The 26,602-nt window shown below is 37.6% G+C and overlaps 2 protein-coding genes across 2 annotated transcripts; one reads left to right on the top strand and one right to left on the bottom strand.

The window, feature by feature from the left end:
• Positions 1–1,512: 1,512 nt before the first annotated feature.
• On the bottom strand, positions 1,513–9,725 carry LOC123761353 (probable N-acetyltransferase 8B). Its single transcript, XM_045747329.2, has 6 exons — positions 9,451–9,725; positions 7,596–7,721; positions 6,663–6,800; positions 5,242–5,360; positions 3,774–3,915; positions 1,513–2,387 (listed from the first exon to the last, which is right to left on the bottom strand). Exons 1-6 carry the CDS (start codon positions 9,595–9,597, stop codon positions 2,244–2,246), a joined length of 816 nt encoding a protein of 271 aa, XP_045603285.1. The 5' UTR covers positions 9,598–9,725; the 3' UTR covers positions 1,513–2,243.
• A 5,184-nt stretch (positions 9,726–14,909) lies between these two features.
• LOC123761354 (pre-mRNA-splicing factor 38A) lies at positions 14,910–25,890 on the top strand. Its single transcript, XM_045747330.2, has 7 exons — positions 14,910–15,081; positions 16,381–16,540; positions 17,188–17,400; positions 20,132–20,284; positions 20,658–20,741; positions 22,472–22,800; positions 25,085–25,890. The coding sequence occupies exons 1-7, from the start codon at positions 14,952–14,954 to the stop codon at positions 25,351–25,353; spliced, it is 1,338 nt and encodes a 445-aa protein (XP_045603286.1). The 5' UTR covers positions 14,910–14,951; the 3' UTR covers positions 25,354–25,890.
• The last annotated feature ends 712 nt before the right edge of the window (positions 25,891–26,602 follow it).

Genomic DNA, 26,602 nt, shown 5'->3' with positions numbered 1-26,602 from the left:
CAGTGAGAAACAATGGGGAGAGTTTCTTTCACCCTATGCCCCTGTTACCTAGCAGTAAAATAAGTACCTGGGTGTTAGTCAGCTGTTACGGGCTGCTTCCTGGTGGTGGAGGCCTGGTCGAGGACAAGGCCACGGGAACACTAAAGCCCCGAAATCACCTCAAGATAACCTGGTCTCATCACCTGCATAATGAAACCAGAACTTCTGATAATTGGTGGAAGGTATACTGTAACATCTACATATAAAATATGATTAAGAACCTGCACATGGTTAATAACAGCTAGTTAGCTGTCAGTCATGAAAGTTACATTAAGCCTACCACCAATTACCGGTAGTATTCATTTCATTATGCAGGTGATGAGACCGGGTGGCAGAAATAATAGATCATGGGCCTTGCTGTCTTTCATGTTAATATTTTTCTTCAGCAGCTCATTATATAGTGCTAAATAATTATGCAAGCATGCCCTCAAGGGAAACGTCCTAAAAAAAAAAAAAAATAGGGTATTAAACACTTTGGCGTTGTGATGACGCTTTCAGCAGCATCAAACAACCCGTTCTCGCAAATTTAATAAGTCAATATTGACTTATTAAATATGTGCATAGGTGACATACTTAACATAATAGTTTCCCTTGAAAAGCTTCATAGAAAACACCAACCTTACCTAACCTACTTAGTATGTTAAGATAAGCATCTTATTGCTTCGTAATTACAATTATTACCTAACCTATAATAGGTATAGGTTAAGTAATAATTGTAATTACAAAGCAATAAGATGCTTATCTTAAGATACTAACAAGGTTAGGTAAGGTCGGTGTTTTCTATGAATCTTTTTAAGGGTATCTATTATGTTTAGTATATCACCTATGCACGTAGTTAATAAGTCAATATTGACTTTACGAATTTGCGAGAACGGGTTGCATCAAAACAATACCTGTACATACAGTTTGGGGCATGACGATGATGGTGTCGTCCATTAATTTTTGCTTATTCTTATTAATGAATATAAATATTGTGAGTGAAAGGGTTTAACAATGGGTTGTGTGCTCACCGGCAACACTCGGCCTATCTTGCCGTGCGTTGCGGGTGGCCCGCCAGGCCTGCGAAAGTGTTAATGACATGAACAAAATAACTACAAACTGAAAGATCTCAATATATTAAAGCATTTTCTGTTCTTATACAGTAATTTAATTCTCACTAATCAATAATGCACAACTCAAACGTTAAAACAAAATATTACGTGAACTGTACAAGATTTTTATTCCGATAAAAATTAATTATGGGTATTTTATTACACCTCATTAATAAGTCAAGATTCATTAACTCCATATTCTATAAGGAACTCAGGACTGAGTTAAAAAATTTAAAAAAAAAAACTATTTGAAATAAAAAGTAATTATATATACATACATATTAAATATAAATATATATTATAAATATATATTATCTTTCAATTTTCAATGTTTTTTCCATTGACTGAAAAGGAATGATTAGCAAAAATAAATTATTGACAATATAAGTTATTACACTTACAGTGTACAATTTATTACTTTTATAAATTAACAAAGATTTATAACTACTGTACAGTGGTCTTTTGAACAGATCTGTATAAACAAGACACGAAAACTGTCTAGCTATGTCTTCAAAAATGGCACACAGTATACTGTTGAAGGGACGCTTAATTTCACGTATCCCAACACTGAAGAGTACTGCACAACACTCATTCTAGAAATAATTAAATGTATTGAATTTTGTTTAAATTACTTAAAAAATATAATTAAAAGTAGCAAATATTGTATCTTTGAACACCACACATGAACAAACATTATGGCATCGGAGAAAAATAAGATGGCAGGAGCTCAAGTGAGTGGCAAAGATACGTTATTATTCAATATTTATATTAAAAATGTATTTTCCATAAGATTTTGGAAGGTAAATGTGAAAATATGTACTGGATTTTATCATTAGTATAAATATGAACATAACAGTAATTTTTTATTATACAGTACTGCATACCAAGGTACAATAACATGCAAAACCTCTGTACCTGAACAACTCTGTCCAACATCAAGATTTAGCTACCTATATATAAATTAATTCATTAGACAAAGACTTTACTACAGTATACAGTATATATTATCCCTAGAAAAATATTTTTACCTTTAAACAAATGTAAAAATAATATTTTTGTGATTTCACCACATGTCTTATCATAACAAAAACACTTTAAAACATTTAGACTAACTTATGATGAAGAAATTTCAGAAAGTTCTGCTTTGGGTGGTTTTAAAGACAAGCAGAAGAGATACATGGGTTGCTGGACATTGAAGTAATACTTAAAGTAGGTATGTTGAGCCTCAAAACCTCTCTTGTAATATAGTTCCCTAGCCTGAAATGATAAATAAATAAGAGATCATTAGAAAATTAAATGGTAATTATTTCCATAAAATTCCATAAAATAAAATATAATACAAAAAAACACATTCACAGCCATGAGTGGATGAAGAGCCTTCTTGAAACAGTTCAGAAGTCATCCCTGCATCATACCAGCGCTGAAGACTTAATAATTAAAATATTGATGAAAAAAACCAGCATTGAATGTAATGAAACACCATTTTCTGGGTGATCCCTGGAGGCTCCCTGGAGCTATCGGACTGATATACAGTACACTATATTAATCTGGAGCATCAGTCAATAGAGTTCAGCCTATTGAGGACCATGAGCCAGAACCTGGGCATGCAAGACAACACGTCTTGCATGACTCCGCGTCAAAGGTGTCGTTGACCCAACAGGCAGCATATCGGAGGCAAAACAGGTGACTGTCACCCAGAGGTAAGGGCACACAACAATTGGCAATCTCACATAAGGCAAGGTGGCACTCTGAAGACGCATCCATAAGTCAACCGAGCCCCGATGGGGTTTTCCAGGGCCCAAAGGCTGTCTGCTACGGGAAGCCCAGGCAAGGCACTACTAGCCAGTTAACCGAAAGCTACCAAGGAAGGGGGGGGGGGGGTTTGAGCAAATAACTTGACCCCTGATATGTGGACTAATAGCCGAACAAGGCAAACACCCCTCCCCGCCTCCAGGCAAGGAAAATAAAAGAAAAACCCTACAAAGGTAAAACACCATCAGAAGGAACAGGAACACAGCTGCTGCGTAGGTAAGCAAGCAGCGCAGCACCTTGTGCCCCAACTATTTCTATCCTATCTTGAGGTTATCTCGAGATGATTTCGGGGCTTTTAGTGTCCTCGACCAGGCCTCCACCCCCAGGAAGCAGCCCGTGACAGCTGACTAACACCCAGGTACCTATTTTACTCCTAGATAACAGGAGCATAGGGTGAAAGAAACTCTGCCCATTGTTTCTCGCCGGCGCCCAGGATCGAACCCGGGACCACAGGATCACAAGTCCAGTGTGCTGTCCACTCGGCTGACAGGCTCCCATGTTACACTAAGTCCTGCCTGGGATTTGAACCCGGAATTCTTGATTGTGTATCGAGAACGAACCTGATTGTACTACCAGGACCCTCTGCCCCGGTAGTACAAATGTAAGATCCCAAGCCAAGGTAATGATAATGGTTACCAGATATTAGCTGGACAATATAATATTGCAAAATCTTGAATACAAAGAAAAAACAAATATTGGACTTATGATCAGTAAAGATCTTAAGAAAAAATCAATAGAGTAACTGTTCAATATATGGCAAATAGAAATCGAGATTCATTTCTAAAAGAATTAGCAATAAAACATCTAATGTTATCCTTCGGCTTAATTTACCTTATAATGACATTCTGTCGTAACAAGCTCAATTCCTTCAAGGCAACGATCAGTACAAAACTGAATTGCCTCATCTAAGAGTCTCATGGCAATCCCACGGTGCCTGTAAGCTTTCCTCACTGCCATGCGTCTCAGCCAGGCCCTGCAAAAAATTACTGCATAATTATCATATGAACTTTAATTCCAGGTTCAGATTAATAGAAAAACAAGATACACCTTTTTACTGATATTTTCAATATCACAGCCTCTCTAACCAGAGAATAAAAAAAGGGAGATGATAGAAAGGCAAGGTGGCATTCGGCATTAATTACTAAGAGTGATGTAATAGTGGACAAATGTGAGGAGACCTTTAATTGAATAATTCAGTGCCAGGAAACAGGAATCCAGTGTATTCATACACGTTTGGCTTTTATTGAGGCCCCTTCCCCCTAACCCATCCAGGGTGCAACTCCATAGCAAGCTGACTAACTCCTGAGCACCTACACACTGCTAGGTAAACAGCAGCATTAGGTGAAAGGAAATGTGCCAAACCATTTCTGTCCGGCCTGGGATTCAAACCTCGAATTCTCAATTGTGCGTCAAGAACTAACCCGACTGTACTACCGGGACCCTCAAGCCACTGCAGAGCAAATGCAGTCAAGGAAGAAAAATAATGTGAGAAATAGGTAACCATTTATACTACCACCATACATATACTAATTCATATACTGTACAGTACTGTATTACTGCATTTCAAGAAAGGAAATCTACCTGAACATAAAGGAATTATGGAAAAGCTGCAATGTGAAACATAAAACACACATAATATCTGGGCCATACAGACATGAAGAAATTTAACTTTGGTGTTGCCTGTGGTTTTCCATAATTCATACCCAAAACCAGGGTGATCCACATCCATGCCACCAACATGTTACAAATGTAGCAGGCTGCAGATTAGGTTCACCCTATAGTTCATATGCTCAATACAGTACAAAAATATACTCCACATAAGTAAAATATAAACAAGAAACATAACACCTAGTGGGCTAGCCAGAAGTTTAGGGCCCACACAGCAGGAACTGTATCCCTGCAGCAGCAGCCACAGCAGGAAAAAAAAACTAAGGAAATAAAAAAATCCCAGCTTCAAACCACCTACACCAGGCATGTCAAACTAAGGGGTCCCCAAAGGGTCATACGGGGTCACATTTATGTTATGAGGGCCACAAACGACAACTAATTGATGTCATTTAATAAAAATTATTGCAGAATATTTTGTCTATTATACTATATACCAAATTACAATATCCTTTGAGCGGGCCGCAGGCGTGCTTGCAAAAGGCTGCATGCTACGTGCCTGACCTACACCCTATTATACCTTTTAGCATAAATCTGGAAAAACATACATGTCAAAACTACAAGGTTTTGACTTAATGCTTCCTCCCGATACAACAATTACCTTATCTTCTACTTAAGGTATATAATTACTTACTTCAGACCTCCACGTAGTGATTTAGTGATAGCAACTGTACCAACAATATGCTTTTTCCGTCCTTCGAAATTTAAACCTTGTGCATCCAGTTGTTCCTCTGTCAAAAAATCGTACTCCACCTGTAAATTAGATAAATTCTTATTTTTGCTATTAAAAGAGGATGGCTGGTTTATCTTAGCTACCTCTCATTTAAAATACCGTAGTTCAAAAGCCTAGCCAAGATGCACTTCATAAACTAAAGAATTACTGTAATTAAATTCACCCAATGCAAAAGCATCCTAATTTGAAACAGCAGCCACATAAACAGCTTGTGACTGCATATGCCAACTGATCCACCATAGGTATGCTGAAGGTCTCGCGTATCCAACATAAGGAGACCTTGTTGACCTCCCATTCCATTCTAATGTTATGGAAATGAGACATTGAGAACACTCAAAACTCCATGAATATAAAAATTTCCACGAGGACTAAAGTTTGTGGCTCTAGAAGAGGCATTATTGTATTCTATAATACAAAGTCACAACATGAGAGATCGGTGGACTGTCGAAGTGCAAATGGAAAGGGTACCCCTTTGAAGATAAATTTATTTAAATGCAGTCCACATCCTCACCATTTCCCAGGGTGCTCAACCCTAGTTATTTAATGGCCTGATTAATTTCTCAATACTGAACTGTATTGCATAATTTAGATGCTGCTTGTATATTATCAGTTATAACATACTGTACATAAATGCATCATGATAGGCTTGTAATTTACGTAGATACACAGTCAAGATTTTCTTGCCCCTTTTAAGAACATAAGAATGTAAATACAGTATATAAAAAACCGTGGAAGACTCACTGACCCATACTAAGAAACTCCTATTTATAACCTGGTATCTTGAAGGCTTGTTAAAAAACCTTAATCTCACTCCCAATCACCTTCTGCAGTTTTGTGAGTAACAGTGAATTTTGGTATCATGTGATCAGTGATTTAGTAAAATTCAGAATCACAGAAATCATTATACTGTTTAAGATAAACTGCATTATCCTCTCCTCGAGTTCTTGGTCTACTACAGTCCATAACAAGCAGTTGCTTTGGTAATGCCTGACATAAGCTCTTATAACCACTTCTATAAACTCTAGAGTCACTATTCACACATCTTGCTAGATCCCCATACATCTCGGTAACAAAGAAATGGCCTTAAAATTGACTATTACATTGCTAGTTCTATTTTAATTTAACACTAAAGCAACTTTTAGCATTTTAATGATACAACTAAATATTAGTGAATACACAACAGTACTGATGATGGCCAGCTTTATCTTGTAAACCTCTTAAATCTTGAACCACAATGCGATGTGAAAAGCATAATCTCTGTACAATCCAAAAGATGCATCAGTTATGATTTTATCAACAGGGTGCTAACAACCAAGACCCACCTTCTTAGTTTTATTTACCAGTGTGTTCAGCTCATTTGCTTCACTATATTCAAGAACTTCAGCCACCCAAAATCCACAATCAGGATCCGACATGTATGTCTGTGATATATTGTTCAAGTCCTCGTGAAGTTCCATTGCCTTGAGGGAGAGGTTCAAAATAATGATGAAATTTTCTTAGTAAAATTACTTATACATTTTAAGTCCTCAGATATACATATTTATCTTACATATACAGTATTGTACATATAAGAATCAAACATCAAATTCCATTCATACTTTCCCTTGAACAAGGGAACAAGGTATCAGACCATCTGGAAAAGCATTTTTTATTTAGTTTTACTTCAGGCTATAGATAAATTAGACAAAATTAAGCATCCACAAAAGTTCTGAAAAAAGTTCAGCATTCACAAGAAATTTGTTTAAAGATGAAATAAATTAATATGGTTGCAAGAGAAAATATTCTTTGCTTCTCTATTAAAACAATAAATAATCTCCATTTATATATTGTGACAAAGCTTTGCCAATTAAAAATATGAAATATAACAGTTTATGTAATTTTTTCCTAGTAATTATACTTTATTTGCAGTATACTGTAACACAATAATGTTTGGGTTAACAATACTAAGAACATTTTTACATTTTTATTTTTAAACTTTTTGTAATTTGACTCAGTAGTGCGGCTATACAGTACTGGACAGATGGAATGTGGCACACACACACACACTTTTCATTAAAAAAAAAAAAAAGCCGCACTGGCCTTTGCAGTGTGAAAATTGCACAGGAGTGAAGGAATACTCAGACGAAAAATTAAGAAAACTTACTCCAATATCAAAATGAACATAATACATATGAACAATACCCAAAACACCTGATTGAACATATGTACTTGACTAGCACACAAGAGAAATAATAACAACACATGTATAAACTTACTTTAAATAAGTGAGCAGTCCATATCACTGCATAAATGAAAGCAATGGCTACAGGAATACCAAGGAGACAAAAATAAAATGGAATCCCAAGTCCAATAAATGATATAGCAATTGTCAGAAGTGCAACCTGAAAGTATAAATTACATACTGTATTAAAGTGAAGTTAATACACAGCTCATTACAGTATTTTGAACAGAAAAGGAAAACGAGCTAATGTATAAACAATTTTCACTAAGGACCCAACATACACACATGAAATGAAATGAATGTGATGAAGTTTCTGTCAGTCCTAGATACATATCAAATCATGATACAGCAAGAGTGGGGGTGAAAGGAAATCAATGTAAGGAAAGATGGAACGGGAGAAAAGGGGGCGAGTAGCAAGAGGAGAAGCATAAAAACCAAGCTAACATAAGAATGAAGGTTACTACACTTAATAAGGAAGCGAGTACTGTAATTGTAAGTACAGTAGTCACGTTTTGGTATTTGTGAGCGTGTGTGAGGCATGGGTGTGCACGAGCACACACCCATGGTAGACTGGTAGCGCGAGGTGTGGTTTATGGCGCTCTGCTAGGCCACTCTACATATTCCCCATGCTTAGGGGTGTTTGTCCTCTATACCAAGTGGCCTTGTAAGGGTGAGTTTTGGGCATTTTATGAAGACATATGATCTTAAGGCTAGTTGGGCTCTCCCATATAAGGAGGCTGGGAGCAGCCAAGAGATCATTCAGAGTTAAGAGAGTAGAGAATCAGCTGGAGTAGCCAGAGGTTAAGATAGCAAGCTGAGGTGTGCTATCTCAACTTTGCTATCATGCTATATCTTGCCATCACAGCACATGGGTGACATCCATGTGTGGGGGGATATCCTACTGTTTAGGATATCACCTCCTGTGATATATGTGGGTGACATCCTACTATTTTAAAGAGGTTAGGGTTTTAGTGTGCATGTTAGTGCCAAGTGATAAAAATTGCAGTGTAGGAACCTAGGTTGACGTGAATGATTGAGTCTGTGCCCTTGCCCTTGAAAGGGCAAGGGCAATCACACCTTGCCCTTGTGTGATCTGGGCAAGGCACATCACACCTGCTAAGATTAGAGAATTTATGTACAGAAAAAGGCACGAGTCAACAGCAACAAACCCAGACTAAGGTTCATGTTGGACACGGTGTGTATGAAACTCATTTCAATAAGATGGAATCTGTGGAGATTAGAGGTAGTCAAGACTCCAAATATTCTATGGTACCAAAATAATATTTTCTGCCTTTACTCTCTGCAGATGTCATCTTGTTGAGTTGGCCATTATACACAACATGATCTTTAGTCTTGACTTTGTTGCTCTCATATGATCATTTTCATTTCTTAAACTTAAGATGGGAATTGTATTCTACTTATAAATCCATACAAATTATAAAGACCTGACATTCCTTTGGGTGGCTTCAATAGCTAATAGAGAGCTAAATCTTATAATTACCTAATAATTATTAATTTAAAAAATGTAAGCATATAGTATGATTGTGCACATTCAAATTTGTGCAATTAATTAAGTCTGAAACATATTTTTTGTTTTAATATATGTACTGTAAACAAAAAATTTTAATTTTCCTTGAATCCTATAAAAATATTAAATTAAGTGCAAAGTCTTCTATCAAAATCTTAGGACAATCAGACAAAATTAGAATTAAATTACAAGTAATAAGAAATCCTGCATAATTCTGCTTTGGTAATTCCTGACACCACAGAGATGTTGGTACCATACCACTTTGGTACATACTGGACAATATTAAATAAATTCTCTACCGAGAGAGAGAGTTTGTGGCCTCTGTGTATATTACAAAACAACAAAATATACGACTCCAAACCTGAGGGAATATTTCAGACATGACAGCGGCCCAGAAGTACTCGCTCACAGTCTCCATGGTCGCCTCTGTTATGATTTCCCGGATAACTGTTTCATCGCCTTTGCGGTAGCGACGGACAATACACACTGGAGGGAATTCTTCTTTCATTTCTCTTCCTAGAAGGAGAGGAACTCCTTTGTTAAAATACAACAAATGTGAATACTTGAGCAGCAACCAAGCGTCGCGCTGGGCATGTGTACGAGGAGTGTCATTTCGCCTGCGTGAAGATCCGATCGTACATAAGACGGCTCGAAAGCGGATTTAAAATGTTAACTATACTAGCTTAAATTAATATAACATATCCAGCCCACACCCACAGGATGGATATAGGGTGCATAATAAATGAACTAACCTCACTAACTAGTTTAGAAATATCAACCAACTGTATTTGCCGTACCGTTTTAATAACTAGAAAACACGGTATTGTGCATTTTGCCTGTATACATGAGACGTTCGCATAAGTATTATTACTTAAGAACATGAAAATTAGACTATAAAGAGCCTGTGCAGGCGATGAGTCACAATAACGTGGCTGAAGTATGTTGACCAGACCACACACTAAAAGTTGAAGGGACGACGACGTTTCGGTCCGTCCTGGAACATTCTCAAGTCGATTAATCGACTTGAGAATGGTCCAGGACGGACCGAAACGTCGTCGTCCCTTCAACTTTTAGTGTGTGGTCTGGTCAATATAAAGAGCCTGTTGATAAGCCACACGTGTGGGGAGACATCTCAAGTTCAAGTTCAAGTATGTTTATTGAGATAAGCAATAAATACATCTCAAAGGGATAGAGTAGCTTAGGCTATTTCTACCCCCCTCTACTTCAAGTCCCTCAAGGGGCGCACAAATTCAATGAGTACAAATAGACATATAACAGTACAAGAATCCCATTTAACATTGCATACAGCAAGTACAGCATATAATTGTTACATTCTTGGGGCAAAATTCTTGTAGCTCCTAAGTATACTGTCTATTATACCATTATCACACATCCAAACAATTTGATGTGGTACACTATTTATTTCCTTATTTCTATATTTTTCAATAAGGTGACACTCTAATACATAATGTTCTAAGGTATGGGCGTACGGCATGCTACATAATTTACACTCCTTATCTTTTTCACTGACATCGACACCGTATTGCCAGATATATTTATATCCTAATCGTAATCTCATGTAAATTGAATCCTTCCAAGTAGACTTTCCTTTACCATAAGTGAAGGACGAATTTATATTTATTATTGAATAATTCTTAAGTGTGTTACTACTGTCCACCAATGCCATTCTCTTTATCATTTCTTCACCCTCCTGAATCACCTTGAGTCTTGTTTTTATTTGTTTCAAGGTTAACTGACATACAACATCAACAAAAGTTTTTTCAGTGGCTCTCTTCGCTATGTCATCAACTACCTCATTCAACAGTATTCCCACATGTGAAGGGATCCACATGAATACCCAGTTTTTTCTAGTCTCTTAACATTCTCTCTACACTCTATCACAATATTCTGATATACTGGGCGTCTGCTATTTAAAGACTCTAACGCTCCTCTGCTGTCAATAAAGAAGCAAGCATTTTTACCACATTTGACTACTTCCTGTAATCCTGCTAATACTCCTTGGAGTTCAGCCTGCGTTGAAGAGACATTGTCAGTTAAGCGGCGTCCAATAACAGTATCTACAGTGCCGATGTCAGTGTACTCCCTGATCAAGACTCCACATCCTGCCTTCCCATCCCTAGCTACTGACCCATCACAATATACATGTAGAGTGTTTTCCGTAGTCAGTTTTCTAATTATACAATCATATCAGCTCTCCCTCAGCTCTCCTATTTCATACATACTTTTTTCTTATGCAAGGGAGTAATTACTACATCTACATTACAATCCTCCCATGGTGGTGTAAATTTTCTCTTGGGCACAGCAATACACTCTGTAATAACATCATACTTTATAACATTATAACATAATTTATTCATATATACTCTCTTCTTCATCATACACTGTTCACTACTTCCCACCTTTTGAACCGAGAGGATTAATTCATTAGCTCCCCACCTCTCATTAATCTAATGGCAGAGGCTACATTTATCTCTGAAATTCTATCCCCAATACTCTGCAGATTCAACTCCATCCTCATTATCTCAATCATAGCATTTCTTGGGCATCCTAAGATAATTCTCATTGCTTCATTTTGTACCTTCTCCAACTTGCCCATCCTACCTTTACCAAAACAAGAAATGACAGGTGCAGCATAATCAATAAGAGATCTTACAGTACTCAAGTATAACATTCGTAGCACAGGGACTCCCACTCCCTTTCCACAGCATGCCAAAGCCTTCAGAGGTTGTAATCTCTTCCGACATTGACCCAACAGTCTGTTCATCTCAGCTTCCAAACTCTCATGGGTATATCCAACATATATGCCTAAATATTTATATATATTAACTCTCTCTATATTTTTACCGTTTATTTTCAAAACAATGGGGCTCCGACTTCTACATTCAAACTTAGTTTTGTTTTCATTAACCACCAGTCCCATATGGTGACACAGGTTTCCGAAATTGTCCAACACTGTTTGAACCTTTGAAATATCTTTGCCCTGAAACAAAATATCATCGGCATATATGATCGGAGTTACCCCATTTGAGTATCTCTCAGATGCTATCTTATTCATTAGTACATTAAACAGGGTGGGACTCAACACTCCTCCCTGAGGTGTGCCGAGTTCAAAAGACCTCACACCTGACATACAACCTTGATACCACACCTGAGCCTTCCTTTCGTAAAGATTATCCCCTATCCAGCGCAATAATTTCCCTTTAACACCAAGACTAGCTAATTCATATAAAATAACCTCTTTGTTGGCTTTATCAAAAGCTCCTTGTAAATCAATGAAAATTCTATAATAATCATTTTCATTAGCTAGACATTTAATAATACAATCAGAGGTAGACATCTCCCGTCACGCAGGGTGCAGCCGCACCTCCACAGATCTCCAGTATCATCTCTTGATACTGGTAATGGCTCAAAAGGGCTACCACTTACGGGCTATTCATGCCCGTGCCACCTTTTGCGTGGCTTAATCTTCATCAATCAATCAATCGTCACAAGTGTGAGACGGAATAACTTGCTCAGCCTCACACATACAGAATTAGTTGCACTATAACTTGCCACTAACGCACTGAAGAACATTGTATTAGTAATATTGTGATTCAAAGTCAGCTCTTCAAGTACTTAAATGTCTTGTGTTCATTAAACGTAACATGAATATAAGAATCAAAGTAACTGCAGAAGGCCTATTGGCCCATACTGTTGTTGTTATAGATTCAGCTACTCGGAACAAGTTCCAAGTAGCACGGGCTATGGTGAGCCCGTAACTTACCTGGCACAGAAGCGGGGCAAGTTGCACGGGCCATGGCGATCCCGTAGTTGACTTACCTGGCACAAGAGCGGTGCTATGTGTCTGGCCCATAGATTGATTGATGAAGAGTAAGCCACCCAAAAGGTGGCACAGACATGAATAGCCTGTAAGTGGTGGCTCTTTTGAGCCATTGCCAGTATCAATAGATGATACTGGAGATCTGTGGAGGATCTAGCTAATACGAGGCAGCTCTTATTTATATCCACCTAATCTCATTAATATATTTTTTTTTTTTTTTTTTTTTTGAGATATATACAAGAGTTGTTACATTCTTGTACAGCCACTTGTACGCGTAGCGTTTCGGGCAAGTCCTTAATCCTACGGTCCCTGGAATACGATCCCCTGCCGCGAAGAATCGTTTTTTCATCCAAGTACACATTTTACTGTTGCGTTAAACAGAGGCTACAGTTAAGGAATTGCGCCCAGTAAATCCTCCCCGGCCAGGATACGAACCCATGACATAGCGCTCGCGGAACGCCAGGCGAGTGTCTTACCACTACACCACGGAGACTGCCGTATATATGTCTAACGCTTGAAACTATCAAGGGATCCTACTTCTATTATGTTACGCAGTAAATGGTGTGTAATCATGCAAAATAGATGTTGTAACATCCATTATAAACAACATTATTTATACTCAGAGCAAGAGTTTGTCTCCCTGACAAACTCTAATCCCCTGTTTATGAATGAAAAACGGTTTACACACGCGATTCACAACTGATGACGTCCGAACACTTCCGGAACAAGTGCTTTGCTCACGTCCTCTGTTCGAACCACAACTCTGTAAATAATTCACCCACGTTCTTTAAATACAAATAATCGGCAACAAAACCTAAACACCTAAGGTAACCTACCCTACGCCAAACTATACATCGAATTTTTATTTATAATATTAATTTATATATGAAAACAAACCAATGTTTAATACACAGTATGTTAAAATTGATGAATGCGTCTGGGGAGGACGGCCGCTGCTTTAAACACCCTAGTGAGAACGGGTTGACTACAGGACGAACGGCAGCCAGTCCTCCAAACAAAGACCCAAAAGTGATTCCACGCACCCGCCAAACCCCCTGTTATTGAATAAAAAACGGTTTAAACAAGAATGAATGATAAGTACAAGAAGAACTCTTGTATACATAAATAAATAAAAGTTTACACACGACTCACAACTGATGACATTCGAACATTTCCAGAACAAGTGATTCACTTACGAATTTTGGTCCAATCACAACGCTGTAAATGCTTCACCCACGTACTACAAATACCAATAATCGCCAACAGAACCTAAACACCTAGCCTATGCCTATATATGCACGATATGCTAACACATTATAATATTAATTTATATTTGAAAAAAATCGTTTTAAATGAACAGCATGTAAAAAATTATGAATGTATCTGTAGCGAGTAGATTATCCCAATAATATACTCGCTCCAAATATAGTGTTAATGTTCCTGTCAACCTTTGGAGATGAATGAGGTGAGGCGTTGCCCGGGCAACACGGTGAGATGTTGCCCCAGCAATATAAGCAGCAAGAATAGCAAACATTAACTAGTCTACTTTCAAGTGTGGTCTAGAGCAGACACTTGCGAGATACTGTACCGACGCTCAGTGCGCTCAACTCACACCAAAGTATCACCTGTGTACTTCTGTATATTCGACCAAATATATATATAGTATCTTAGTGTCTGTGTTTATTGTCACCATACTTTACGTAACAATAGAACCGTTACATATCTATGGGCCTGTGGGGTTGACCGGTGGATGTAATGGATTTGAGTCGAGGACGGGTTGCGGTATTATTAGATGAACTTATAGATAGTTTTGTCTACACTTTATAATCTTTCATATAAAATATGGTAGTAGCACATTGTTGTGTATACCTAAGCTTGTTAATAACAAAAATTAGTGTTACTAACATAACTATTAAAAACTTTGTTTACAAATAAAGAATCGTAATCTGAATCCGCCTGCACACGGCCTTGTGTACGAACCGACCAAGGTGTGAGAACGTCCAAGGGAGGTGTTGGTAAACATGGCTAACCGCACCGTGAAGGACGCTCAGTCCATCCATGGCACAAACCCACAGTATTTAGTCGAGAAGATTATAAGAACCAGAATATACGACTCTAGATACTGGAAGGAAGAATGTTTTGCCCTCTCAGGTAGGTGAAAAGCTTTCTTACCCAGTTTATTATAGATGGGAATGGAAAGGCAAGCTTGGGACATTGCTCTAAGTTTGATTAAGATTGGCAATTTATATATATGTCAAGTTAGTTTCATTAAATTTGTACATGTCTGTGACGTCGAACATGTAAGCAAATTTCAGCTTTGCTTTTGGAGGATGTGTACCAGTCAATAACTTAAACTGTCCTCAGGCTAGGTCGTCCAGCCAGCAGTCGACCCCAAAGAAACAGTCATAAATTTCAGCGTACTGCATATTCCAAATTGGTATTTTCTTAAATATAAATTAATATTATTACATATTAGAATGTGTCAAATAGTTATGCTTAGCATAGGTTAGGCTACATAATTAGGTTCTGTTGGCAAGTATTGGTATTTGTAGTGTGTTGATGAAGCATTTAGATAGGTGCAATTCAAGCAGTAGACGTGAACGAAGCACATAATCCTTTTAGTTCTGTGTTGTGTTGACATAATATTCTTGGTGTCATCCTTGAAGTGCCAGTACTGTAATTAAACCCATCACTAACATGTGCTTGAACAGCAGTTACAAGTTACAGTACTCTTAACATCCATTTTTTCCACTTCAAACTCTCATACATTATTTCATTATTATCTCAAAACTGTCTGCTTGAAGAGAGGTGTTTAAATTATACTTCTGTACATGAATTAATGAGTATCAAATATAAGGTTATGTGGAAAAAGTGGATACACTCCAGTAGCCTCCCAGAGTTCATATATTTTCCATTCCTGATTGAAACATTTATTTGAATACTTTTTCTAAGAAGGTCTGCCACTTCCCAGCCCAAAATGCTGGTTATATTACATTACATCGATAAATGCCATATTGTTGTTTTTGTGGCATCCCCACAAGACGGCATAACTCAGGCTAGATGATCTGACATCTCAGGACAAAGGCCACTTTAGCATCTCATACGTCCACCAAACAATTGTTAAGCAGATACATGTCACTGTTAAACAGTATGTGTATTATAAGTATGGACAACTCTAAGCAGGGAATGTGAGGCACAGACATTGTTATTGCATGCTTAGAGAATGAGACCAGATTGGCCTTTGCTTTGAATTACTGGGTCATCTCATCTGAGTTGCACTGTGTTGCAAAGTCTGCTGCATCAGAAGACACCACAAATTGAATGTTTACCTCTTAGTGTAAATTTATAGCATAAATTTATTATCTTTTTATTTGCCACAGGAACATGTTTTATTAATAGGAGTTAAATATTAATGTACTTCGCCTTTTTAATTTTTTTTAATTATTTCAGCGGAATTACTAGTCGACAAGGCAATGGCCCTCAGGTGTATTGGTGGTGTGTATGGTGGCAATATCAAACCAACACCATTCCTATGTCTTGTTCTGAAGATGCTACAGATCCAACCTGAGAAGGACATCATTATCGAATTCATCAAACAAGATGAATTTAAGTATGTACTATTATTAAATTTAACTTAATGGTTTAGATAATTAATTTTTTTTCTTTGCAATTTCTTTAAGAACATCAGTTAACATTGACTTGAAATTTACAGCAATTATGTATGTTGATTGGAAGGTTTTCACTGAACTCATATATTGTATCAATTGAGTGTTTGAAGAATCATTTTAAATTTTCATTAGGGGAGTATAACTTTGAGTGTTGTCAAATACTTGCATGGGTAACTGCATCAAGCCTTCTACACTCATATCCTAATACCACAGGATGTTTGGGATTTCTCATTTTGGATTGCATCATTAGGAGCTTTTTGTTTGAGTAAGTTTCTCTGCAATTCTTTGTTTATGGAATAGTTTAAAATAATCATTACACCTTTGACTTTAGAATTTCTTAGGAGTTATTGTATAAATTTATAATGTACAAACTGCAAAGCTTCATAATTGTATCCCAAACAGATTGTTTTATGAATTAATAATACAGTACTGTTCTTTTGTTTGTATCAGAAATAGAGTATCAAAGGAGACTTGGATAGCCTTCTTAGTTGTCCTCTGGTGATTAATACCTAACTCTTGAGGGTGATCATCATTTCAAAATTAAAAAAAAATATGTAAAATCTTCTAGGATACAACTTTTTTGTTTCAGGTATGTTCGTGCTTTGGGGGCATTTTACCTGAGGCTCGTATATGGATCATTGGATTGCTACAAATACTTGGAACCTCTTCTTAATGACTATAGGAAGCTACGCATTATGGATCGTTCTGGCCAGTACCAACTTGCTCACATGGATGAATATATTGATAGTTTATTAAGAGATGAACGTTCAAATGATGTGATTTTACCCAGAGTTCAAAAAAGGTACAGTATGTCTGTGAAAATTTATATATGGAACTATGATGGGCAATTTTTTTGTAATGTTAGTTTGAATGGAGAGTAACATGATGTAAATAAAAATATATTTGTTTTTATCTACATTTTGTTATACTGTACAGTATCAAGTGTCAATAACAAATTGAAAACAAACTTGAGATGTCCCATGGGAATTAGCAACTTAAACTCTTGTTTTGTATTATTACCTAAGTGTAATTACCTAAGTGTAGTTACAGGATGAGAGCTACGCTCGTGGTGTCCCGTTTCCCCAGCACTCTTTGTCATATAACGCTTTGAAATTACTGACAGTTTTGGCCTCCACCACCTCACTTAACTTGTTCCAACTGTCTACCACTCTGTTTATAAAAGTGAATTTTCGTATATTTCTCCGGCAGCTTTGTTTTGTTAGTTTAAATCTATGACCTCTTGTTCTTGAAGTTCTGGGTCTCAGGAATTCTTCCCTATCAATTTTATCGATTCCTGTTACTATTTTGAATGTGGTATGAAATGTGCAGGAAGTTTTAATTTAAGGAGTGCATGTTCTAGCTCTTCATTGTTTAACAATCAGTGACAATCTTTCCATATTTGTTTTTTATTAATACCTTACATGTTATTCATTTAAGTGGGCTGTAAGCACACAGTAGTATTTGTAGTGATGGTAGCAGCCCTATAAAGGAGCTTTAGTGTCATCCAATATAATTGTTAAAACCATGAAGTATATTACAATATATTCATTATCGATTATGTAACTAAAGACCCCCATGTGGCTAAAATAAGAGGAAACAGTGTGTCATTGTAGGGGAGTAGTGGTGATATTGCCTGCTTCTCTCTGCTTCCCATGCAAGTGATCTTACCAGTGCATCATTATAAAATGTTTTTTAATGTGAAAGCAATAAATAACTTTCCAAAGTTATACCATGTGTCTAGTGTGTTGAATATAAGAGAGCTGTACTGTACGTACTTTCCAGTGCTCTATACTCAACAAGGGTACTTGATCGTCATCCTCCAGAATCTTGGATCACATACCCACATCCATACACAGTCCAAACCCCCATCTGTCTATCCTCAATCTGATCTTGATCTTATATGCAGCTGTAAGGGCATATGAGATCTTCGGCATCCTTTGATGTAGAAGTAGTAATCCTTGTGGATTACTACTTCTACATCAAAGTCCTCCTTAGTCTTAGCAAGGCTAAGATAACATAACTGATAACATTGTGACCTCCTGCACCGTTGACCCGAGTTGACTTGGCCCTTGATATAACACATGACTGAGGGGTGAGTTTTCATTGTGTATGGCTGGATGATCGGCACTGTGCCCAGACATTCCATCTGTTGTTGTTCTAGGCGTACTAGAAATGCCCCACCAGACAGGGGCATTTCATAATGGTAAATGCTTGATTTTTGGCAGTGTCAGGTTGGCCAGATATTTCTGCTCTTTTTGTTGTTTTGTTGATAAGTTGTATGTTCTGTGGTGGCAACGAGTCTTTTGTTAACTTGAGTGCTGGTTCCTTTTCCTTCCTTCCGTCCCTGTTATTCAAGAATGTGCCTTCCACATTCTGTTGTGGACTGCTCGTTCTTCTTTTGTCCTTGCCTTGTTTACAAGGTCTGAGTTGCCTTGTTTACAAACTCACTTATTGCTGATAGTTTTCTGGTTTGTGAAACTTTGTCTGCCTGCTTCCTACTCTTGTGTGCCCATGTTATTTGTGAGTATGTTGCCCTTGCTGCATTTTTCTCACATTTTTGTAGTCTACATTGGATCCCATTGGCTGTCCTATCTTCCTTAAACTAGCTTGGATGGTCTAGATTTCAAGCGAACATGCTTCCTACTCTTGTGTGCCCATGTTATTTGTGAGTATGTTGCCCTTGCTGCATTTTTCTCACATTTTTGTAGTCTACATTGGATCCCATTGGCTGTCCTATCTTCCTTAAACTAGCTTGGATGGTCTAGATTTCAAGCGAACATTCTCCGACCTTGATGTGATGACACCTGATGGCGGTCAGTGTAGCTTTGATCTGCTAACAGTAATTTCCAGAGTGAGCATTGCCAGTCTTGGTACAGTGCTTCTAATTTCTGCTTGCAGAGGATGTTTGATTTGAAAGTTTGATTTGTTCTTTTGTATTATAGCAAACTGGTTCACCATGTTATGATGTTATGTCTTGGGTTTAACTTGTCACTGCTTCTTTTTTTCTAGATACTGTATACATATTTATAGTAGATATTTTAAAGACCTGTGTCATGATGGGATAAAAGTCACGGGAGCATTTGAGTATGGCAGCAACAATGGGTTCAGGACAGAAAAGAGCATTTCACTATATTCAAAACAACTTTTTCTTGTTCTTGATTAGTTGCATATTTTTCAATGTAAGTAATATAGTATATTTAATATAGTAGCTAGTATTAGATAATGTGTGTAAAATTTACCATATGAATTATGGCTGGATAACTTTCTTTTAGGATATAAAGTAAGAATCAAATTGAATGAAGAGAATTCCAGGTATTGTTATGTGTCCAGGGTGTGTTGTACGATAAGTGCAATAGCTTAATTAGAAAAGAGGTACAGTATAAGGTTAATGTTAAAAAGATAATAATATAAATATTGAAGAAAGCCATTACAACTTTCATGCAAGGTAAATTATATAGATTAAATGGTTTGAGAAGGATGGAGAATAAGCTATTTAACTAAGAATTAAGCATTGTGAGTTTTTCTTTATGCAGATGGATTCATGAAGCTAACAATGAGCTTGAAGGTCGTGTATCCTTATTAGATGATGATTTGGATGACCTCGAGAGTGAAAGTGACGAAGAGGAAATCCTTCCTCCGCCAAGGCCAAGAAATGATCCAGTAGAGCCAACACGAACGGCACTTAGGTAAGTTATGTAATATGAATTCTCTTGTGGGGGTATCAGTACTAGAGGATTCTCAACCTGTGGTGAATCATTTATTGTTATTTGAGTGCTGTACATATCATATACTGTGCAGTGTCATAAATTGTTTGTCATCAAACAAATTGAAATTTCAATTTGTTCAATGAGAGAATCATTATTGTTTTAGTTGTACAGTATTTAGAGTATTAAATTGTTGTATTAAATTATATGTACTGTTGTACACATATTTATATTATTTTAGTAATGTATTAGGGCATATGACAGTTACAATTTGTGAAAATTATTGCTTGAATTAAATCTAATTAGTGCCGTTTAATTTATTGCTTTTTAAGAAACAATTTTTGTTTTTCATTAGGGATGATCGGCATGGCAGAGGCCACTCTCCCTCTAGACGATCCCCACAGCGAGATTTACGAAATGACAGAGAAAGAGAAAAGAGGTAGGTTACATTTTGGTGTATGGTTTTGTATATCTTCTGAGTTATTCTCTATTGCTTCCTAAAACACGATCCTATTAACTCTTACTTAGGACCTACTGAAGTTAGGGAGGTTAATCATTCTGTACTGGAGCAGTCAGGAACCTTTGAAACTTTCTCTGGGGTTATGCTAGCACGTGAAGTTAATGGAGAATTCTCAGTCAAGCTTATAATGAATACCTTGAGGTTACCTTGAGATGATTTTGAGGGCTTAGTATCAAGTTCTCTCTTGAACACTGTGAGGGGTTTTTACTTTCTTACTGAAGCCAGAAATTATTTTAAGACTCGACCTTTCTATGTGATACTTTACATCAAATGACCATCAAGAAGTGCTTTCTCTAACACCTGACTAACCCATTAGGTCACTACCTTTTATTACTATAAAGAAATGATGCCAACACCACAACAAAGCTCCCCATTCCAACTTTATCACAGCCTTACATAAGCTACGGTTTTTATCTTTGAGACTCCCATTTCCAGTAATAACATGGGGTTAGATTCTGTTCCTTTGACCTGGAAGGTTAGTTTTATTTTGTCATAAATGTCTTCTCTGTATTCTCTTCAGTTTTATCATCAGTATTAATGATGGCAGTGTTAGGTTCACTGACTTAGCCATTGGCTTGGGTATTAAATGCTTTGCAGTGAAAATGAAAAAGCCTTTGATTTTGTTATTGTTGTATGCATCAACTAATATGCCCAAGATTCTTTATATCTTTACTGTGATACATTCCAGGGCAAGACATACACCTGATTACTTTTGCTTATGGAAACAATTCCACAGTTATAGATCCTACATGTCTTGTACTCACTTGCCATAACTGCTATCTTAATGTTTTTATTAACTTGTAAGATTAATACAGTACATTATATGCATACAGGTATATAGTTATATAGCATCTTTATTTTATTATTATAGTTATCAATTAATCCCACGAGTCTTATTTACACCTGCACACAGCTGGGGAGGGTGGGGTCGCGGTCCTTTGGTCACTACTTTGGGGAGGTGAGGTACTACTTCATGAAAACGATTCTTCGCGGCAGGGGATCGTATTCCAGGGACCGTAGGATTAAGGACTTGCCCGAAACGCTACGCTTACTAGTGGCTGTACAAGAATGTAACAACTCTTGTATATACTGTATCTCAAAAAAAAAAAAAAAAAAAAAAAAAAAAAAAAAAAAAAAATATGTATCATTTTATACTTTGTTGATTTTTGCAATAAAAGTACAGTATATTTAATATGAAATTAAGTAAAAATTGAGCTGGTATGTATAATGGGTTGCTAAGCTGTAGGATGCCTCTGTCATTATCTTCTGGTGTAGGGATTTATGGAAGCCTACTGACTCGTGATGCACTATAATGGCTGTTAGTTGAATTCCTCTTTAAACCTTGGGCACTGATTATTAGCTATTTTCCAGCTTTTATCATGCTTATTGGTTAGTTTTATCTATTTCTTTACTCACTAAACTGGTCTATTGAGACCATACTAGATCTTAACCATAGGTCACCAAGATTTTAAGTTAATGAGCTAAAAATAGGGATTTTATTTATACAGTACTCGGTCAGATTTGTAATTATTATGAAACCAGGCTGAGTTTTTCATGATTAGGCAGCTCTCAAATTGCATGAATATTTCTGAGAATGAATAGCATTAAATTTATTAATGCATTGTTGCTCTCCTTTTCTATTGTAACAGGCATCGCAGTAGAAGTCGTTCACGGGAGAGAGATCGAGGAATGGAACGAGAAAGAGGAATGGATAGAATGGAACGTGATAGAGGAATGGACAGAGAGAGGGGAATGGATAGAGATAGAGGAATGGATAGAGAGAGAGGAATGGAAAGAGAAAGAGGTATGGAAAGAATGGAACGAGAAAGAGGAATGGACAGAGAAAGGCTAATGGAAAGGGAAAGAGCTATGGAACGGGATAGAATTGTGGAGCGTGAAAGAGGGATGGAAAGAGAAAGGAAAAGACATCGCAGCAGATCAAGAGAAAAACGTCATCGATCTAGATCTCGATCTCCAGGTCAGTACATACTGTAATTATTTTTTTGTAGTTATATAGAATGTGCTTACTAATCTGGAATGATAATCATCCCTATATGTTTTCCTTTTTCTTTTTTTCTCTGGAGGGAACCCCTTAGTGGCTTTCTGAAGCTATCCTGCTCAGATTGCTCCATACTGAAAGGTCACATCAATCATGGAAGTTCCCTTTGGCCAGGGACCAGAGCCAGAATCTGGCCCCCCTCTCACCCCTCGCAGAGGTGCAGGGAGAGAGTGTGACAGTCCACCACCCCACTGGAAAAAGCCTCCAGAAAGTCAGTGAAGCTTTACAAACAACTGGAATAGTCACAGAAAATAAAGCCTTGAAGCTGCCAAGCGATTCACACATAAGAAATAATTCATTCAAACTAGCTCAAAACTCATTAGTACCGAATACCACCACCAGGTGGTATTCAGTCCTCAGCTAGCTTCCGTGGGTAGTTCTCTTGCAGATAAGGACTCATGATGATCAATCCCTGCCACTTCAAGTAGAGTGTTGTCCATCCTTGGACTTTGTCCTGCAGGGGGGCCATTTGTTTGTTCTATTGTTCCTAATTTTAGTGTTTGCTTCATGTACAGAACCGCATATTTGATGGTGCTACATAGCCTTCCCGGTTTGGTGCCTTCTTTTGATAATTACTTACTTCATGTACAGAATATACAGTGTGTTTATGCATACATATGGAATGCATAGACCCAATAAAGAATATAAATTATTGGGATTGTTTCAATGCTCTCTAAATGTACCCTTTTGAAAGGAGATGAGAGAGGTATGAAATAATATATCATTGGGTGTCCTATCTGACTGATTCTGCTTCGCACTTGGAAGTTTTTCAAGCAGCCGTCACTTTACGAGCTAAGTTTACTCGGATTAGGCATTTGCAACATAGTGATCAGCTGGATGCCCCAGAGTTGGCCCCAATAGTGTTTAGGGACCAGGAATTGGAGGTCTTGGTGACCTCCACCTGGACTAATTCTGTCTCCTTCTTTCCCTGTGGGTGTGGTTCACCCTGTTTTTTTGTCTTTCCTCTGTGGTTCCGGCTCGGAAACATCTGAGTGTTCTGAGTCGGGTGAGGGGTTTTGCTTGGAGTGTATTTAAGCCTTCTCCAAGGGTGGTCCCCTCCATGTTGATGGCAGAGGCAGTTGAGTCTTCTGGTTTCACTAGGGTTACGGGGGCATTGATCTTCACAATCACCCCCCCTTGTTCTGAACCTTCTCCTTGGGAGGATGCCTTCCTGTCACAGATGTTTGTGTGAGGACTTTGGCTCTGCCCTGGAGCCTTCATGGCAGGCTTCTGGGGCTGAGAGGAAGCCCAAGGAGGGTCCATAAGTGTCCTTTCAATCCTCCATGGACTTTGGTTTCCTCTGCAGAGGGTCCTTTTCTTCAGGAAAGAGATAATTTTTACTATCCCCCACCATCAACGATATTGATCTCTCGCTTGCTCTCCCTCTGGTTCCTTTCCAGATCTGGTACAATACCTCGAAGTTGTCATATTTCTGGAGATTTCAGTGTTCCTGTGCTATGCCTTCAGTAGTCCATATGGATTAGCTTTGATACCTCCTGTTGAACTTGGACCCCTTTCCTATGATGGACCCAGTCTCTTTTGAGCATGGGTTTGTCTCTGCTTATTGGCTGCATTGTGAGGTCTTGGGTTCATCCTGGCTGGTTGACAACCCTGTTTTTCTTTGGGGCTTGGTAGGAATTCTGTCAGATTTGCACACTTGATTGGGAGGTGAGTTCTGTTTTTCAAGTGTTCCTGAGTATAACAGGCTCTTATGCTCTGCTCGTTAACTGCCTATTTCCTTTGGTACTCCCCCAAGGATGTGGAGAAGTGGTAGCTCCATGTACAGCCTGTGCTGCTACATGGAGCTGCCCCTTACAGCCTGTGCTGTATTTAAACTCAGGCTGTATTAATACAGCCTCTGCTGTAAAGAGCCCCAGACAGCACATGATGTCTGGGGCCCCCCAAATCATACTCACAAATCTTTGTTAGTATGCTTGTTGGCTGTATTTGTGATAATAGTTTATATACAGTAATGAGAGCACATATGGCCTGGTATTGAATTGTCGTTACGTACTTGCATTTTACTATTATAGAAGAAATCCTTAAAAGCTATTTTCCGTTATCATTTTCCTATCCTTTAAGATTTCTAGCTCAAAACTTACATCTTGTGATTTTGCTATTTCACAAAATATCACTTGATTCATTTTTATATTTAATTAGATATTTGCTACATTCCAGACCTTACATTGTCTACTATTCCTAGGTCATCATCCACACCATCACCGAGAAAGAGGTCGTGGAGGAGAAAAGGAACGTGAACATCGTCATAGTGAGCGTGTAGAGAGAGAGCATGGTAAGGAGCGAAATAGGGACAGAGAAAGGGATCGCGATCGTGGAGAACGCAAAGAGAAACATCATCGCAGTGGTCGTAGCAAACGAGATAACATTTTGGGGATGAGTAGAGAAGAGCTGGAAATTGCAGAAGCAAATGCTCTTAGGGCTCGTTTGGGAATGCCACCTCTACGTCTTTAAAATAAAATGTTAAATATGATTTTTTCTAATCATTTATGTAAATAAAAAGAACTGCTGGTGTGAAATTGTTAGTTTAAACAATTAAAGACTATATGCTAATTTTCAAAAATTAAATACAGTACTGAAGTAACCTGTAATTTGTAGAAATATGACAAGGCTGTATAATAAAAAGTTTGGACTTATTTAGTAAATATTTTTTGTTCTCTTCTTATTGTGAAAATGCTTGTTATACTGTACTGTATGTGAAAGAAATTTTTTATAAAATAGTTTTCATGTATGCTGCTTGACTCGACTGAATTGTTTCTATCGTACAAGGTAAGAATGACATGACAAGGCAAAATAGAGTTTAGCAAAATGAATTCCACTACGATATAAATGTCTGGTTAGTATTTATATTTGTTAGTAAACTTTATCAAACAAACCATATTCTTATCTGTGCCTCTGAAACAACTGTAACATTCATAGATGTAAGAGTGAAGATTTAAATCAATACAAAAAAAATTGTATTTTACGAAATACTTTATACAGTACATCAAATTTGTTTCAGTTTTCCTTCTAATTTTAAGGTGCAATTTTGTTAAATCGGAAACTGAGTAAAACATAAGCCAAGAGTCTGAAATCGAAGGGTTGAACTGCATTTAATATACTGTAATACTTTAACTGAGTTTACCTAAGGGCCATTATCTCTATAATAGCCTCAACAGGGACAGAAAGCCAGCAGCTAGTCATAGGTCCCCCTTTGTTCATGAGAATTTTTTATCTCTGGATTCTAAACTGAAGTAATCTCTTGGCATTTACAGCTTCGGTAGGTGGCAGTTCCATGGGTTTATAACCCTATGGGTGAAAGGTTTTCCCTGCTTGGCACTTTATTTTGATAATTGCTGACTTATCCCAGAAGGATTTCCCATGGTGGTTGGGGTGTGTGCTGGGCTGTAGGGCATCCAAGAAGGATTTCCCACGGTGGTTGGGGTGCATGCTGGGCTGTAGGGCATCCAATACACTGAATGCCTTTTGTACTATTGAAAAAGGACTGTCGGGTACTGCAGAGACTCGATCAGCGAGTCCTTTCATCAGGCCGCAGCCAGATTAATTCTTGGTCTAAGATTGAGTCTATAGCTGTGCAGTGCAGTGAATCTTGAATGGTCACCTACATAGTGGCATTCATTGGAGAGTAAATGTAGTGTCAAGACTAGATCAGAATGCTGTAATGTTTGTATTTAATAGATAAAGTAAATCATTCATATGAGAT

Source organism: Procambarus clarkii, chromosome 7, assembly GCF_040958095.1.
Source record: "Procambarus clarkii isolate CNS0578487 chromosome 7, FALCON_Pclarkii_2.0, whole genome shotgun sequence".
Taxonomy (NCBI): domain Eukaryota; kingdom Metazoa; phylum Arthropoda; class Malacostraca; order Decapoda; family Cambaridae; genus Procambarus; species Procambarus clarkii.
This window is presented reverse-complemented; position numbering and strand designations above follow the sequence as displayed.

Excerpts from the sequence above, each read along its gene's own strand:
- LOC123761354 (XM_045747330.2), top strand. The coding sequence starts at position 14,952 with ATGGCTAACCGCACCGTGAAGGACGCTCAGTCCATCCATGGCACAAAC. Across the intron at positions 16,541-17,187 it reads ATCAAACAAGATGAATTTAA|GTATGTTCGTGCTTTGGGGG; the intron begins GTATGTACTATT and ends TTTTTGTTTCAG. Across the intron at positions 17,401-20,131 it reads TTACCCAGAGTTCAAAAAAG|ATGGATTCATGAAGCTAACA; the intron begins GTACAGTATGTC and ends TTCTTTATGCAG.
- LOC123761353 (XM_045747329.2), bottom strand. The coding sequence starts at position 9,597 with ATGAAAGAAGAATTCCCTCCAGTGTGTATTGTCCGTCGCTACCGCAAA. Across the intron at positions 5,361-6,662 it reads TGGTAAATAAAACTAAGAAG|GTGGAGTACGATTTTTTGAC; the intron begins GTGGGTCTTGGT and ends TCTAATTTACAG. Across the intron at positions 3,916-5,241 it reads TCACTACGTGGAGGTCTGAA|GGCCTGGCTGAGACGCATGG; the intron begins GTAAGTAATTAT and ends AATTTTTTGCAG.